The following is an 18446-nucleotide window of genomic DNA, read 5'->3' as shown; positions in this document are numbered from 1 at the left end:
GTCACTCACAGGATAACCTGAGGAAGAGGCAGGACACAGAGTGTGTCAATCAAGCCAAACCACAAGAATCACCTTGACCATTATCTCTCCTAGCTGTTAATGGAGACAGCCCAACTGATGAATCCAAGAGCCTTAAGAATAACAACCTGCAACTTGGCAACTATTCCTGCAGGTGCATATCTACTGAAGAGCCAAAAAAGAAAACTTTTGCCACCAAAGCCTTTGGCATTGTAGACTGATCAGAAGCTACTACAATATTATCAGTGAAAATTATTAAAGAATTATTATATGATTTGCTGCTATACTCTAAGGACCAGGAGACCTTTCCCATTTGACTTGCAGCTGAAACCTTTCATATGAAACTCATTGAAATATAAACTCTATGAGAGAAAGACTGACTTGTCTATTACTATCCCCAGCACTTAATTAGCATGGTGCTTTGCTCATAGTAAATAGATATTTTTTCATTCATCCATATAATTTTTACTCAAATACACAGATGCATAAATGCCCCTATAATTTAAATAAACATGTTTCCTGTCTGCTATGCTTATATGATTAAAAACATATATAGACAGCATGGTATGATGCCTAAGATTCTGTGCTTAAGGCTTAGCTCTTTCACATGTGAGTTCTGGGATCTACAAGGGCAAGCCACTTAACCTCTCAATGCTCCCAGCAACTCTCTAAGACTATAAAAATTGCAGAGAAGAAGCCAACTTGTACTGGCAGAAAAAGCTTCTTTACTTAGGAGCTCCCTATTGAAGAGGGGACCCCGAAACTCTAAAATCCTTAAAGGAGAATATCTCCTTCAACTCTGCCTCAGTGAGGGACCTTGCCCCAAGGGACAAACAGTTTCAACCTTGTTATCTGGGTGGAGTCAGCTCAGTCCTGAAACTGCTGAATTCAATTCAAATTCCAGCTCAAGCTGAAACCCAGCTAGTAGATGAGCCAACTTGGGACTCTACCCACGAATCCCCTTCAGCTTATAGCCAAAGCTCCCATTATAAAAGAGCCAAACTAAAACATTCTCTTTGCAGAAGTTCCAAATATGCCATGCTATGCCATGTTATGCCAAGGAGCCTCTGTCCACTGGAATACTCTTTCCAATGCCATCCTCTCTTTATCCTCACCTATTTCCTAACCAGACTTCATACTTCTCTGTCAAGATTTCTAACATTACTTCCAACCCCTATAATAAATCTCTTTTATCAATCTAGGTTTTTGGGTCTGTAAATTCTTTTACAGAGAATCCCTGCACTACCAGAAGGGAGTCCCCAAAACTCCCTACCCTTGTGCTGAATTCCACGAGGTTATAGGGGAGCCAAACCTCTCAATTTGGTTCCCTGAACCCCGCACCTGTCACTAGACCTTATCATTTAACTCCCTGACCACCAGAAACCCTAATCTCGTTTTAGGTCCCTAAATCTAAACCTTATCACTATTACCAGTGAAATTATGTATCTCCATATAAACAAAGAATGGATAGGTCATATTAGTTGGCAAAAATGCATATTGAGTCTATAATTTCCTCAAAAGTAAAACTTAAAAAAAAAAAAAACGAAGTAGCTTTACCTTTGTTGATTATTATTGACTGTTTTTTGCCAGGCAGCTTTATTCACAGAGTCTTCAATCTCACACTTCGTTAACTCCTAAAAAAATTTTTTGAATGATAATTTTCTAACAAGTATGGATTATTTAGCTATGAATAAGATATTAATAATTAAATATGAAATAAAGGTTAAACAAGAAAAAAACAATATTGCTTTGGAAACCAGAATATGGAATTCATGTTTATTCATCCTTTGAACATTAAGAGACATCACACAGCAATTCTTTTGGACACAAATGCCATGAAGAATGGTTAAGGGAAACTAGGCTTATATTATAGGAAAAAAGATAAGTTTCTCCCCCTTTTTTGAGATGTCAGGAAACAGTTTTTATTGGATTTTACAAAAGTGCTTATACTATTTTTGCTCTTTTGTTATATGAGGTCTGAAGCTGAAAGTTAATGCTTCAAAAAATGTTTTCCATCACAGCATAAAAGTGTACTTTTTTAAAAATGATCACCATAAAGAATTACTGAAAATCATATTTTTCTTCTTGTAAAATGAAGCAACACTGAGGTGAAGTGATGACATTTTTATATTGCATAAGGTAACAATTTTTTTTTATCATATGTGAAACTACTTGTGATAGGTTTTAAAAAAAATCTATATATCACATGTAGATATCTATGTATATTTTTTATGTTACATTAAATCTATTTAAATTACAAATATAGTGTAGAGGGCCACAGATAGTGGGAGAGTGGGAGAACTCTGGGTAAGATATAAGACTCTTCAGCCCATAGGGAGCCAGCTGACAATGTCTGGTTCGGCTCCCCACTTCCCTTTGGTGTTCTCACTTTTCCTGAGAAGTCAGAGAGGGTATGACCACCTGTATTTTACTTGAAGTAAGAGAGACTTAGAGTAAAGAGAGGCATTTTCTTATCAATAGCAGGGTGCTTATAGCTAGCACTTGCTCAGTATAATGTGATGATATAATAGTTCTCTAGTTGGCACATACTTAGTGTGCTTAGTGGTAATCATACCAAAGTATTTAAGGACTTGAAGTAAGGGCTTCATCTTTGACCATCCTCATGACTCTCCTGCCTAATTCACTCCTCCACTAAGAGTAAGGCTGGTCCTAAGATCCTCCAGAGAGCTAGTCCGGACACTACATTAATCTCTTTTTGGAAGATCAAATCAGATAAAATATGTATATTTTGGCATCCCAATTTGGGGGCTCTAGAAAGCACACTACATTTTGGCACCCAACATGGGATACTATAAAGGAGGACACTACAATATATTATTTATATTGACTCACCTCTTTGATTACTTTTAAGAAGTCTGATTTTGTTGGAAGACTGGGAAGAGTGCATTTATGACCAGATAATTTTAAAATATTCATGAATAATCTTGCTGTGGCAAGTTCTTCTTCAGTTAATTCTTCTTCATGATTATGCAAAAACTCATTTAAATAAAGGACTAACTTGGCTCCATGCTACAAAAGGAAGGGATAGGATAAAAAGAAAAAAACAGATACTTAAATATTTGCTGAACTGAATTGGATTACAAAGAACACATAAAAAATAACCCACAAAAAGCATTTTTTGTGTAATTTCTCTGTGTAATAAAGACTTTTTACCCTTTTCTTTAAAATTTTATTAAGATCTAATTAATTGTTTTCCCTATGATAAGAATATAAGTTCTTTTAAAAGCTCTGAAAAAACATTCTTTCTAAAGTTTATTGTACATGAACAAGGAAAGCTGTAAAAGTTGTAGGCTGGTCTGGAATTCTAAAGGGGAATCATTTTTCAGCTCTTTTATTAGCTTTGTTTTCATTAAAAATGCAGATAGTGAGAATCAAATGAGACCACAGAGGTCCTGAATCATGATTACCCAAGGATAGATAGAGATTACCAACAAAAATAGATTATCTGAATAAGTTCTGGGCATAATATTAAGTTAAATTAAGCCAAGATGACTGAAAATACATAAAACTTAGAAAGAAAAATGTCAAATTATGGTTAGATATATCTTTCAAAATTTACTCTGAAAAAAAGTTGCCATCGATATCTCTTTTTTGTCTGTAATTCAAAGAGATCAATAAAAAGGGAAAAGAACCCAAATGTGCAAAAATAGTTGTAGCAGCACTTTTGAAGTGGCCAGGAACTGGAAACTGAGTGGATGTTATCAGTTCGGGAATTGCTGGATATGTTATGGCATATGAATATAACAGAATAGTATTTTTCTATAAGAAATGATAAGCAGACTGATTTTAGAAAGGTTTGGAAAGACTTATATGAACTGATGCTAAATAAAATGAGTAGAACCAAGAGATCATTGTACAGAACAACTTTTCTTTTCTTGGCTGAGGCAATTGGGGTTTAGTGACTTGTTCAAGGTCACACAGCCAGAAAGTGTTAAGTAGCTGAGACCAGATTTGAACTTGGGTCCTCCTGATTTCAGGACTGCTTTGTCCACTACATCAATTAGTTGCCCCTTTTAATAGACTTTTGATGGAGAGAGCCATCTGTATCCAGAAAGAGGACTATGGGAACTGAATGTCAATCACAACATAGTATTTTCACATTTTTGTTGTTGCTGATGTTTGCTTTTTTTTTTTTCTTCCCTCCTCCCCTCACTTTTTGAGCTGATTTTCCTTGTGCAGAATGATACATGTGAAAATATGTTTAGAAGAAATGTACATGTTTAACCTATACTAGAATACTTCTTGTCTAGGGGAGGAGCAAGGAAGGGAGAGTAGGAGAAAAATTTGGAACACAGGTTTTGCAAGGGTGAATGTTGAAACTTATCTTTGCATGTGTTTTGAAAAATGAAAAGCTATTATTCTTTTTTTCATAATTATATCTTTTTATTGACAGAACCCATGCCTGGGTAATTATTTTTACAACATTATCCTTGCACTCACTTCTGTTCCGATTTTTCCCCTCCCTCCCTCCACTCCCTCTCCCAGATGGCAAGCAGTCCTATACATGTTAAATATGTCACAGTATATCCTAGATACAATATATATGTGCAGAACCGAACAGTTCTCTTGTTACACAGGAAGAATTGGATTCAGAAGGTATAAATAACCCAGGAAGAAAAACAAAAATACAAACAGTTTACATTCATTTCCCAGTGTTCTTTCTTTGGGTGTAGCTGCTTCTGTCCATCCTTGATCAATTGAAACTGAGTTAGATCTTTCTCTTTGTCAAAGAAATCCACTTCCATCAGAATACATCCTCATACAGCATTATTGTTGAAGTATATAATGATCTCCTGGTTCTGCTCATTTCACTTAGCATCGATTCATGTAAGTCTCTCCAAGCCTCTCTGTATTCATCCTGCTGGTCATTCCTTACAGAACAATAATGTTCCATAACATTCATATACCACAATTTACCCAGCCATTCTCCAATTGATGGGCATCCATTCATTTTCCAATTTCTAGCCACTACAAACAGGGCTGCCACAAACATTTTGGCACATACAGGTCCCTTTCCTTTATTTAGTATCTCTTTAGGGTATAAGCCCAGTAGTAGCACTGCTGGATCAAAGGGTATGCACAGTTTGATAACTTTTTGAGCATGGTTCCAAATTACTCTCCAGAATGGCTGGATGTGTTCACAGTTCCACCAACAATGTATTAGTGTCCCAGTTTTCCCACATCCCCTGCAACATTCCGCATTGTCTTTCCCTGTCATTCTAGCCAATGTGACAGGTGTATAGTGATATCTCAGAGTTGTCTTAATTTGCATTTCTCTGATTAATAATGACTTGGAGCATATTTTCATATGGTTAGAAATAGTTTCAATTTCTTCATCTGAGAATTGTCTGTTCATATCCTTTGACCATTTATCAATTGGAGAATGGCTTGGTTTCTTATAAATTAGAGACAATTCTCTATATATTTTTGGAAGTGAGGCTTTTATCAGAACCTTTAACTGTAAAAATGTTTTCCCAGTTTATTGCTTCCCTTCTAATCTTGTCTGCATTAGTTTTGTTTATATAAAATCTTTTCAATTTGATATAATCAAAATTTTCTATTCTGTAACCAATAATGATCTCTAGTTCTTCTTTGATCACAAGTTCCTTCCTCTTCCACAGGTCTGAGAGGTAAACTATCCTATGCTCTTCCAATTTATTTATAATCTCATTCTTTTTGCCTAGGTCATGGACTCATTTTGAGTCCATGGTGTACTTATCATGATGTACGTTGTTAAGTGTGGGTCAATGCCTAGTTTCTGCCATACTAATTTTCAATTTTCTCAGCAATTTTTGTCAAATAGTGAGTTCTTATCCCCAAAACTGGGGTCTTTGGGTAAAAAGCTATTATTCTTTAAAAAAAAAAAAGAATATTAAAAAAAGGTTGCCATCTGCTGAGATCTATGTCAGCAGAACTTGAGTACTGGCAAAATTGCTGAATAATGAAAGTTTTTTGCATTAAGAAATCTAAAAAAATGACAGCAAATATGATACATAATACAGTAATGGAACCATTTTTTTTTTTTTTACAAATGTGCTATTCAATCAATCTCAATATGAGTCAAATCTCCTAGAAAAATAACAAATGAGGGTCAGCTAAGTGATGTAGCGGATAGAGAACCAGCCCTGAAGTCAGGAAGACCTGATTTCAAATCTGTCCTCAGATATTTAACACTTCCTAGCTGTATGACCTTGGGTAAGTCACTTTATCCTAACTGCCTCACTCCCTCCCAAAAAAAGAAAAGAAAAACAACAAATGAAATTAGAATTTAACAGACTATATTCTGCAAAGTCATTCATTATTTGAACAAAGTGAAAATGGGTACAAAGTAGAAAACTTAAATTGTATTGAAGCTTGGAACAACTGGCATGTGTTTCCACATTTTTAAAACTAATTTAAACCTGAGGGTTCACAAAAGAAATGTAAATTCTTAGCAACCTTATAAAAGCTCATTCCATGTAATTATTTAAATTAACCTGTTAATTAAATAATATTTAAAATGGTATCTTTTATTGTAGGCAAAGGACTAGATACAATGTACATGACTATCAAATGGGTAAAGACTAAAAAAATGTGGTAAAATAATAAAATAACTGTAAGGAAAAAATGAATATGGTTAGAAGAATGGGAAGGCTTTTCTGAAGTGAAAATAGAAAAAAAATTCACAATGACTACAATGTAACTCAAAAGAACAACAATAATAAAACAATGGAAATTGAATGTTATGAAATGATAATAACCCTCTTTGTTCCAGAGAGAAAGCCTCTATCCCCCTTCAAGCAGAGAGGAGAATATAGATCGCAATACTTCATATAATATCAGAGGTTTTTTTATGTATTGTTTAGTTTTGCTGAACTCTTTTTCCTTTTTAAAAAATTTTATGTCTTAATAGATGACTCTCAAAGAGGGGTAGAAAAGAGGGAAGCAAAATATGCCAATAAAATTTATATTTAAAATATCCTAAATTGAAAAAAGGAAGAGAAAGGATTTTCTGAAGTTAGCAAAAACAATGAAAATGCTTCATTGTCTCGAAGGTCAATCTTGCTAACTAAAAATTAATAATTTAAACAGAACCACAGTCTTATATTGCAATGTCTCATATCTTGTGTTGATGGCTATGGGTTTTCAAAGGCTATGCCCAAAAGGCAACATAAAATAGCAGAGAGCCAGTTTTGAGGTCAGGAAAGGCTGCCATTAAATTCCATGTCTGTCTGTCCTCTCATACATACACATGAATACACATATCTGTATGTATACACACACACACACACACACACACACACAGACATAAACACATATATGTACATATACATAATCACAGACACACACAGATTATGTAATGCTGAGCCAATCACTTAAAATATCTGTAGGAACCAGTAGGTAAATACTTAACAAAATAAATAAAAATGTAATACAGACAATGCCAAAGTGTGGTTTTTCTGAGTCAATATGCAAAGCAAGGATTTATCACTATTTCAATTTGACATCACCAATCAAGATGCTGACTTCTTTTCCTAAAGGCAGTTTCATCTCTGGGGAGTTTTCTATATGAAGAAAAGCACAGCTTCATTCCCTCTTCTCTATTTCAGCAGGGCACAAGCTTTAGAAGATCCTAAAAAGCCTTTCAGTATGGATTTAGTGATAGATTGTATATCTGTTATCACCAGGACTAGCCAAGCTATATTTTAAAAGTTCAATTGTAAATTGGGCATGGGGTGATTCTCAGCCAAAGAAATAATCAGTATCACCTGTCAGATTATGGAATGTTTATAAATTGCATCTATAGATGTGATATCCACAAGAATATTTGGATATCTGACCATCTACAATATTTGGCACCTCTCTCATTGTACAAAATTTTTCAACTATCAGTGACAGCTTCAAATGAAATTGCTCTCTCTGCTTTACCAATGACTCTTTTTGACCTTTCTGCAGTTTGACAAGCTGACTACATCTTCCTTCTTGATACTCAGATTTTCACAACACTGCTTTCTACTGATTCTTCTGACCCAGCGGTCCTCAAACTACGGCCCTCGGGCCAGATGTGGTCTGCTGAGGACATTTATGCAGCCCACCTGGTTATGGCAAAATCAGACCAGAAGTGATGTTCGACCTAAACTCGGTTAGCAATGCACACTTCCGGATCTGGGCTGAGGCGGCAGAGACAGAGTGTGAGGTGATACGGAGTGTGTGGTATGGAGAAGGGAGAGAGATGCAGAAGATGGAGAACTGACAGCCTGCGGCCTTGTACAGTAACAGCAGCCACCACAACAGACAGTTGCGGGGGATGTACAGTGCATGCTGCACATGTCCCGACCACTGCAGGGGGAATTCACTGCAGCAGTGAAGGTCGGAAGCTTTACGAAGAGCGGGAAAGAGTGCGGGAAACGGAGGCGTCACAGCGCAGAGGCAGCTTGGAGGAAGTTGGGCATTGCAGTCTGTATGTCTCTGTGTGGGCAAAGTTATTGCTGGTATATTGTTTTTGTAGCGCTGTATGTGTATATATGTGTGTGTGTGTGTGTGTGTGTGTGTGTGTGTGTGTGTGTGTGTGTGTGTTGGTATTTTATTAATAGCAATTTGGACTCCCTAGGAAATAATGATGTCAAGAAAAAGAAAAATGGACTCAGAGTGTAGGATATTCAGAGAACAGTGGACTTATGATCACTTTTTCATGCAGTACAAGGAAAGAGCTGTATGTCTGATATGCCAGACATTATATTCTGTGTTCAAAGAATATAATTTGCGTCGACACTATGAAACTCAACATAAAGATAAATATGATTGTTTGGTTGGAGAAGTGAGAAAAGATAAAATATTAAAACTGAAAAATACATTGACAACTCAGCAAAATACTTTTGTGAAGCAGAAGCAGCTAAATATTTCATCACTGCAAGCAAGTTTTCAAGTTGCCAAGCTAATAGCACGCACTGGCAGACCATTCATGGAGGGAGAATTTGTTAAAGAATGACCTCTTTCTGTTGCCAAAGAGATGTGTCCAGAGAAGGCCGATTTATTTAGTACAGTGAGTCTTTCAGGACCTACAATTACACGGAGGACTGAAGAAATGGGAGACAATCTGCATCAGCATTTGCAAAACTCCATTAAAAAATATCTTATTTTTCCTTGGCACTCGACGAAAGCAATGATGTTCGTGATTCTGCACAACTTCTAATTTTTATTCGTGGCACAAATGATTATTTTTAAGTCATAGAAGAGCTTGCTGCACTGCAAAGCATCAAAGGAACAACTACAGGAGAGATTATCTATGAAAAAGGTTTGCCAAACTATGAATGGTTTGGAGCTGGACTGGGCTAAACTAGCCAGTGTGACAACTGATGGTGCTCCTAGCACGGTGGGGTCTAAGAAAGGAGTAATTGCTCACATTAACCAAGAGATGGGCAAACATAACCATTCTCATTCAATAGCCACAAACTGCCTCATCCACCGACAGGCACTGTGTAGTAAGTCACTGAAGTGGGACTCTGTTATGAAAATTGTGGTATCTTGTGTTAACTTCATTAGAGATAATGCACTAAATCACAGACAATTTCAGGAATTTCTGAATGAGCTAAATGTTGAGTGTGAAGATGTTCTATATCACACAGAAGTCCCTTGGCTGAGTCAAGGGAGAGTTTTGAAACGTTTCTGTGACTTACTTCCACAGATTACAACTTTTCTGCTTTCAAAAAACAAAGAAGAACCAGAGCTCAATGATGCAGAATGGAAATGGCACCTTGCCTTTCTGACATCTGTAACAGAGCTACTCAACAATTTCACTATCAACTTCAAGGAAAGGGCAAGCTCATCTGTGATATGCAATCACATGTCAAAGCATTTGAAGTAAAATTAAGCCTCCTCATCAAACAAGTGAAAGAGGAAAACTTCTGCCATCTCCCCACAACTCAAAATCTGTTAGAGGAAAAACCGCTGATTGCATTCCCAAACAAAACATGTGTGGATTCACTGGAAAAATCGCAAAAGGAATTCCAACTTAGATTTAAAAAGCTTCATCTCCATGAACAGGACATACAGCTTTTCCATAATCCATTTTCTATTGTCACTGAAAATGTGGATACAATTTACCAAATGGAACTGGCTGAATTGCAGAATTGTGACTCTGAAAGACACATTCAAGTCAAGCAGCCTTCATAATTTCTATGCATCTCTCCCCTCTGAGACATATCCTCATCTCAGGAACCATGCACTCAAAATGGCAACCATCTTTGACAGCAATTATGTCTGTGAACAGACTTTTTCTAGAATGAAACATTTAAAATCTCCAATCAGATCAAGACTAACAGATGCACACTTCCATCACTTGTTACTACTAGCAGTGACAAACATGGAACCATCTCATTAGCCAAAAGCAGGCCCACAGTTCCCATTGAAATACTGGCAAGTTTGTTAATTTAACTTTACTTCATTTTAAATATTGTATTTGTTTCCATTTTGTTTCTTCACTTCAAAATAAGATATATGCAACATGTATATTTTTTTTCATAGTCTTTGTTTTTACTATAGTCCAGCCCTCCAACAGTCTGAAGGGCAATGAACTGGCCCCCTATTTAAAAAGTCTGAGGACCCCTGTTCTAACCAATCTGAACATGTCTCAGTATCTTTGGATGGACTTTCCCCCAGATCATGCCCACTAACAGGCTGTCCCTCCAAGATTTTGTTCTGAACCCTCTTGTCTTTATGTGCAATTTTACTTAGTTATCTCATTACCTCCCATCTAATCTCAGATCTAGTTATCTGGTCCTAATCTCTCTCTTGACCCCCTAGTCTCACATTTCCAACAATCTTTTTGACACCCCAAATTAGATTATCTTGTTGACTACTTAAACTCAACATACTGAGCTCATGATGTTTTCCTCAAATCTTTTCTTCCCAATTTCCCTATTACTGTTAAGAAAACCTGCCACTCAGGTTAACAATCTACTTGTCATCCTCTATTCCTCAAATCTTTCTCCCTCCCTCTCCTTTCCCTATCATCCAATTTTGGCTCTATATTAAATTGTGAGCTCTCTGGGGTTACCTACTTGGTCAACAAAAACGTATGGTATCAACTTCATATTATCTTGGGTCTATGTCTCCAATTCTCCACTCATACAACTATCAATGTACTTCAGGGCTTTTATGCCTGTATTCTGACCTTCCTTTGGTAGCTGACATGTTTTTCTCTAGCTTTTCATAATACATTTTAGGAAGGAGTTAGTTAAAGGAGTTTTAGGAGTGCTCAGAGAAGGAGAAAAAGGGTTGTGAAGAGCCATGCGATTACTGATTTAATGAATTGGGGATGTCTGTCCTAGGGAAGATTCAGGGGAGCCACAAAAGCACTGTAAGTAGGACTGTATAAGTAGGAGATTAGAAGCGGTATATAGCCCAGTGAAAGAAAGCATAGTTAATAGCTAGAGGATATCAATTTCAAGCTCCAGCTCTGTCATTATTACCCATGTTAGCTTATAGAAGGCACTTAACCTGACCTGACCTAAGTTTCCTCATCTGTAAAGTGAGAGTGTTACACTAGATTGGTGATATCAAACCCAAACAGAAACAGATCCCTAGAGGATAAGTTACTAAGCATTCTGAGTTAGAAATAATAATATTATCTATGCTGTATTATATTTTTATTTATTTTGTTCAACATTTCCCAATTACACTTTAGTGCATACATTTATGAATTTGATGCCCAGAATAAGATGACCTCTAAGATCTCTTCTAGTTATATTATAAATCTACTTGTTCAGTTTTAAGGTAAAAGTTATACAGAAGAAAACTTAGGTATGAAATAAGGAAAAATTTTCTAATGAATAGAGCAAACCAAAAGTGAAATGAGTTGCTTTGGGAAGTAACTCGTTCCTTTCTCACTAAATTCAAGCAAAAGTTGAATGAATGCTTACTTGTCAAGTACATTGTAAAGGATTTTAAAACAACAACAACAACAATAAATACAAACTGGTCTAGATGGACATTGAGATTTCTTCCAATTCTAAAATGCTATGATTCTATGAAATGTCAACAATCTAATATGAAAACAACAGACCACTACACTTTTTACTGATCTTTAAATTAAAAATTTAAATCATATTGTGTCATTCTTCCAAAGCATAAGATAGCATATGTAATGGTGAAAACAGCAAAGATGAGTGTTTAACAGAATACTATGAATTAAGCAAAAGACAGCTGCTACCTGACCAACAGAGACACATGGACTATGAGCAGAAGCCCTGCCAAGTTGGCAAATTAAGAAAATGTTAAATGACTAGAATATTTTCAGCTATGTGTCTCTTAAAAAAACATTTTTTAACTTGAAAAAGAAAATTTTAAGTTCAGTCTAAATTCTACATTTAAAAAATAATTTTTAAAAATCTTAAAGCATCAGTTTTTATTTTTATTTTGCCATACTACTGAAACATTAATCTAAAATTATAGAAAGAAACACTCATTTTTCTATAATTCAAACCACTCACCACATCAATCATCAGCAAAGAGATTATAAGTAGGAAGTAAAAATAACACTACACTGCCAGGAAAATACCTTTCATGAAATCTATAAACTTTACTCCATTCTTGAGGAAAGAAGTCTTTAGAGTCCGACTTTGCAGGATAAAAAATGTAGTTATTTCATTGAGCTCTCGCCTAGTTATAATGGACAGCAGATTAAAACTGGCACAATAATGAGGATGACAAATGAGTAAACAGATGAAAAAAAATAACCAAGTGTTAACTACTCATAATAATGTAGTATTACCTCATTTCACAGAGTTTGAAACTAAGGCTCTGAGTGGTTAAATGACCAATTCATGGTTACCATCTAGTAACTTCTGAAGTAATACTGAACTTTTGTTTCCAACCTCAAAGTCCAAGCAGTTCTTCCAAGCACTGGGAGAAATGAGAGCTAAGTACACATTAATGTAAGTAACATAGAGTATTATACTGTAGGATGGCACAAAGCCACCAGACCCCATTCTTTTACTTACTCCGCATATAAAAATCACTTCTACTTAATAAGACTTATTTTTATGTAAATGATGGGATTAGACTAAGTGACCTTAGTTTTTTTATATAAATGATGGGATTGCACTAAGTTACCTCTGGAATATTTCTGTAGTAGCTTTAAATCTATAGTTCTAAGTATAATAATGTTTGTAATTATCATAATGAGTCATGAAGAAAATACCAATAATTTTCAAATTAAATGCATAACTATTGAGACATTAACACCTAAGTTACAATTTTCACATTCTAAATGGCTATTATCTCTATTCACCAACAGTGGGGTAAAGTTCAAAGAAAAAGTTCAGATGCTAATAGTGAAGTGTATAAAAGAAATCAGTATTATTGATGTAATATCTGATACATTCCCAGGCTAGTTTACAAGATTATTTAATGTAGTTGGAATACTGTATATTTCCCATTAAAACTTTAGTGACAGAAAATAATACCACTGCAAAATGTATTTCTCTTAAATTACATATTAAGCAGTCTTTGAAGGACTCATAATAAAATCATCAATTTTAATTTTACTTTGGGGAAATTTATTCTGAGTACCAAATAACTAACTTACAAATGAATGTTTGGAGCAAAACCTGTTACTAACTTGCATTTAATAGGTTGCATTTATACAGGGTTTTAAGGATAGCACAAAGCACTTCAAATATTTTTTCATTTTTTGGTAACCTGGAGAGTAACTCTACCCTGTATAAGACCAAAAAGTTTCTCCCCAGAGCAATGCAAAATAATAGCATTTAGGCTTTTAAGCCTTAAAATTATCTGAGAATTGCTAAGAACACCAAAGTCATTTATAATTGATCATCCTACAACATTGCTGTTGCTTTGTATGCAGCACATTTCATTTTGCTTGAGCTCATGAAGTACATGGAAGTTTTTCTGACTACTTATCATTTCTTTTAGAACAATAATATTCCATCATAATTACATACCACAATTTATTCAGTCATTACCCAATTGATGGGCATTCCCTCAATTTCTAATTCTTTACCTGAGAAAAGAGATGCTATAAATATTGTTGTACATATAAGTTCTTTCCCCTTAAAAAAAAAAAATCTCTTTTGGGATTCATGTCTGCTAGTGGTATTGTTAGGTCAAATGATATTCATGATTTTATAGTCTTTTGGGCATGGTTCATATCTTTTGATCATTCATCAATTGATGATTGGATCCCAATTTTTTAAAATAAATTTGAGGGCCCTATATATCTGATGAGGAACTTGCTTCAAAATTCTTTTCACAATTACTAATGATAACTGTATCTCCCCCCCCACACCCCATTTATTCTATTCTCTTTTTTTTCTTCCTGTCCCTTCCCTTGACCCTCTTCAAAACCCATCACCCAATACGCTCTATCCCCTACTACCTTCTTCCTTCTTTATTATCTTTATTGTCAAAATTTTGCTTTTAATATCCCAGAGGACATTTCCTTACACAAAATAAAAATAGGATAATGGGATCACATGTGAAACTGTGACTTTCTATTACATTATTACATATAGCTTGCTCTTCTTTTCAAATATCTAATAAGTCCAATATGCTATTTTCACAGTTATTCTCTTTGTATATTATTTTAAACCTTTTTCTATTCTCTTCTGCGTATTAAAAAAAAAAAATTCTTGAACACTGACCAGATAGTTTTCTATGGAAGAAACTCAAGTCTTCAACAACCACATTAAAAATGTTTCATGCCTAATTTACCTGTAAGATCTTTAGAGAAGGGAAGAATTTATGACCAAATAATAAAAAGAGAACATTATGAAATGCAAAGTGAATAATTTTGATTATATTAAATTTAAGTTTTTGCACACATAAAATCAATGCAACCAAGATTAGAAGGGATATAGAAAGCTGACAATTTTTACACAGTCAATGTTTCTGATAAAGACCTCATTTCTAAAATACATAGAGAACTGGGTCAAATTGATAATAATAGAAATCATTCCCTAATTGGTGAATGGTCAAAGGATATAAACAGACAATTTTTAGATGAAATTAAAGGCATCAATAATTATACGAAAAAATGTTCTAAATTACTATTGATTAAAGCAATACAAATTTAAACAATTTTGAGGTATTACCTCACACCTATGACATTGCCTAAGATGAAAGAAAAAGATAATAAAGGTTGGAGGGGATGTGGGAAAAGTGGTACATTAATGCATTGCTGGTGAAATTGTGAACTGATCCAACCATTCTGGAGAGCAATTTAGAACTAGGCCCAAAGGGCTATCAAACTGTACATACCCTTTGATGTAGCAATGCCATTAATAGGTCTGTATCCCAGAGAGCTCATAAAAGAGAGGAAAGGATTCACATGTGCAAAAATGTTTGTAGCAGCCTTTTTGTACTGGCAAAGAGTTGGAATGCTTGAATAAGTTACAGCATATTAAAGTAAAGGAATATTATTATTGTATAAGAAATGATGAGTAGGCTGATTTCAGAAAAGTCTGGAAAGACTTACATGAACTGATGCTAACTGAAGTGAGCAGAAACAAGAACATTCTGTACAAAGAAATAGCCAAAAGTGTGTGATGATCAACTATGAAGAAACTTTATCTCTTTTTATCAATTCAGTGATCTAAGATAATTTCAATAAAACTAGATGGGAAATGCCATCTGCATCCAGCATATAGGGACTGTATGCAAATCGAAGCATATTTTTTTTTTCTTTCTCCTGATTCTTCCCTTTTATTCTGATTTTTCTCTCTCAAGGCTGAAATATGTAAAAAAACGAATGTACATGTACAACCTAAAAAAATACATATTAAAAATGTTTCATACCTCTAACAATATGAGATATGAAAATTAAAATAAGCCTGAGGCTCACTATTACACAGATTGGCAGAGATGACAACAAGAAAGTAGCTACTGTTTGGAGAGGTAGTGTGAGAACAGGCACCCTAATTCCTTGTTGTTAAAGTTTTGAGTTGATTCTGCAGCATATGAAATCAATTTGGAAATATATCTCCAAATAGTGATATGATACCCTATGACCAATTGATACCACTTTAAAGCATGTATCACCAAAGAGATCAAGAGTAGAAGGAAAAATTCATATATTTTATAGTAGAATTTTCTGGTGAGCAGCAAACAACTGGAAACAAAGTAGTTGTCTATCAATTGGGGAGCAGTTTAAAAAAAAACCTATGATATATGAATAAAATGGAATACTAATGGACCAGAAGAAATAACAAAAAAGATAGATTTAGAGAAATCTAGGAAGATATGAAATGACAGAGTGAAATGCTAACTATGTGCCAGGCACTATTAAATAGGTTACACATACTTTTCATTTTACTCTCAACTACCTTGTAAGATGAGGGCTAATGATCCCCATTTTAAGGTTGAGGAAACTTGCCCAGGCTAGCTGAGATTGGAACTCAGATCTTCCTAATTCCAGGTCCAGCATTCTAATCTAAGCCATTCCCTCTTGCTTAAAGAGAGAGAGGAAGAGTGATAGTCATGCAAAAACAAAGGAAGGAAAAAAAACAGCAAGGAAACATTTTTAGGACTACACAAAAAAGAACAGAAGGCAGTTATAATTTTAATAAAGACCTTTAAAAATAATTAGATTTTAAAGTATTTTATGTGCCAAGAACTGTACTGTCTTTAGGAATTTTATTTTAAAAAGGACAATCTCTCCTCTCAATAAGCTTACATTGTAAAGAGGCATATTTAATGTGATTTCATTTTTAATCTTCTCTTATTGGATTTCTTTAAACATTAAAATGTTAATATTTGTCAATGAGTCTCTATAAGAAAAACTTCAAAAAACCTAAAAAGAGCTACCTAAATGTAAACTTATTATTATTGTTATTATCATTGCTACTGTTATAACAATCTTTATAATAAACATCACCACCACCATTCTTATAATTACTACCATTACAACTATTATTACTATGACTGCGACTACTACTATTATTGCTGATTCATGGCTTTTAATATAGAACATGTTGTTCCCAGATATAAAATATGATGAAATGTTTTTATGTTCAAATCTTCTCCAATGTCTTTTCAAGTATGTTTTAATTCCAGGAAACTGTATAAAGACATTCACTAGAATGTGTAAACTTAAAATTCTTTCAAGTATTCTACTTCAGGCTATATTTAAGAACACATTCAATAAAAATCTATTTCATATGCCACAATTTTAGTGTTAATATAAATTATGTATAATAGATACTTGGGTAACAAATGTTAAAAATGAAAACTTTTTTCAGAGAAATCTCCAGAATAAAATAAGTTTTCACAGAATTCAGATTTAGTACTTAAAAAATTCCCAAATCTTAACTGGGCATAGGAAGGGGTTATGTAAGCAGAATGCTGTCTAGTACATGATTTAACATTAAAATAATTTTACTAAAATAACATATATATCCACATATACATATTTTTTAGCCTGCTACATATTACCTAGGGTACCTGTAATCTTAAAAATTCAACTTTAATAATAATAAGAATTATGATAATTATAAAACTAGTTAACATTCATACAGGTCTTCAAAGTTAACAAAGTATTTTACACATATTTCATTTGATCTCACAATGACCTTACAAAGTAGGCACTATAATTATCCCCATTTTATAGAGAAGGAAATCAAAACTCAGAGAAGTAATATGATTTGTTAGCAAATATATGAGCAAGATTTAATCTCAAGTCTTTATTTATTTAAAAAAATAGCCATTTACTATATTAGACAATGCATTTTTGATTTCAGTAATTTCACTGTGAAATTTTCTGTGAATGTTAATTACTGAGACACTTACTTGTAAAGATGGGCTGAGGCAGTCTCGCAGTATTTCCTGATGATTTGGTTGATGCATTATTTCAAAAGCTTGTTTTCTCTCTTGGGGAGGTCGGGCTGGTGACAATAAATGTACTAAGAGTCTCCCAAGCTGCATGCGGAAGGTTTCTTTACAAGACAACAGAATCTTATTCCACTGTTGTCTGGGAGCACTGGTTCTAGTTGAGCCCTTAAGAGAAGAATTTACCAGTGAATTACTTTGTATAATAATAGCTCATTCTTATCACTAACATTAAAAAAAAAAAAGATTTAAGAATAGAATTTTCAGTTATAGCTTTTAACTACTTTTAAAAGAAAAGTTAAGGAAAAAAGGAGGGGCATATTATCATACTTATATTAGTGATCAGCTATTTCATACTTTGCTGATCCCATTCAACTACAATTTGGGAAAACAATTCCCTGAATAATCATTAGTAATATTCTTTTAGAGGAGAGTAAATGAGCATGGAAACTCAAGGTACCTATTACTTTTATAGCTAGCCAACTTCAGAATCAGAAGGCATAAGGGAAGAGAATCCCAAAAGAAATAAGTTCTGAAAACATAATAAAGATAAAACCTCCATTCCTTAAGAATTAATGGAAACC

General features: G+C 34.3%; 1 protein-coding gene across 1 annotated transcript in view; it reads right to left on the bottom strand.

Moving 5' to 3' along the window:
* LYST (lysosomal trafficking regulator) overlaps nt 1-18446 on the bottom strand; it is a 201967-nt gene that overhangs the window by 58679 nt on the left and 124842 nt on the right. Inside the window, 3 exon segments of the mRNA XM_051993556.1 lie at nt 1576-1652; nt 2872-3048; nt 17824-18030. Coding sequence (XP_051849516.1) covers nt 1576-1652; nt 2872-3048; nt 17824-18030 — 461 coding nt within the window.

The sequence above is a fragment of the Antechinus flavipes genome, chromosome 4, assembly GCF_016432865.1.
Source record: "Antechinus flavipes isolate AdamAnt ecotype Samford, QLD, Australia chromosome 4, AdamAnt_v2, whole genome shotgun sequence".
NCBI lineage: Eukaryota > Metazoa > Chordata > Mammalia > Dasyuromorphia > Dasyuridae > Antechinus > Antechinus flavipes.
Note: the sequence above shows the minus strand (reverse complement) of the source record. Positions and strands in the feature narration are given on the sequence as shown.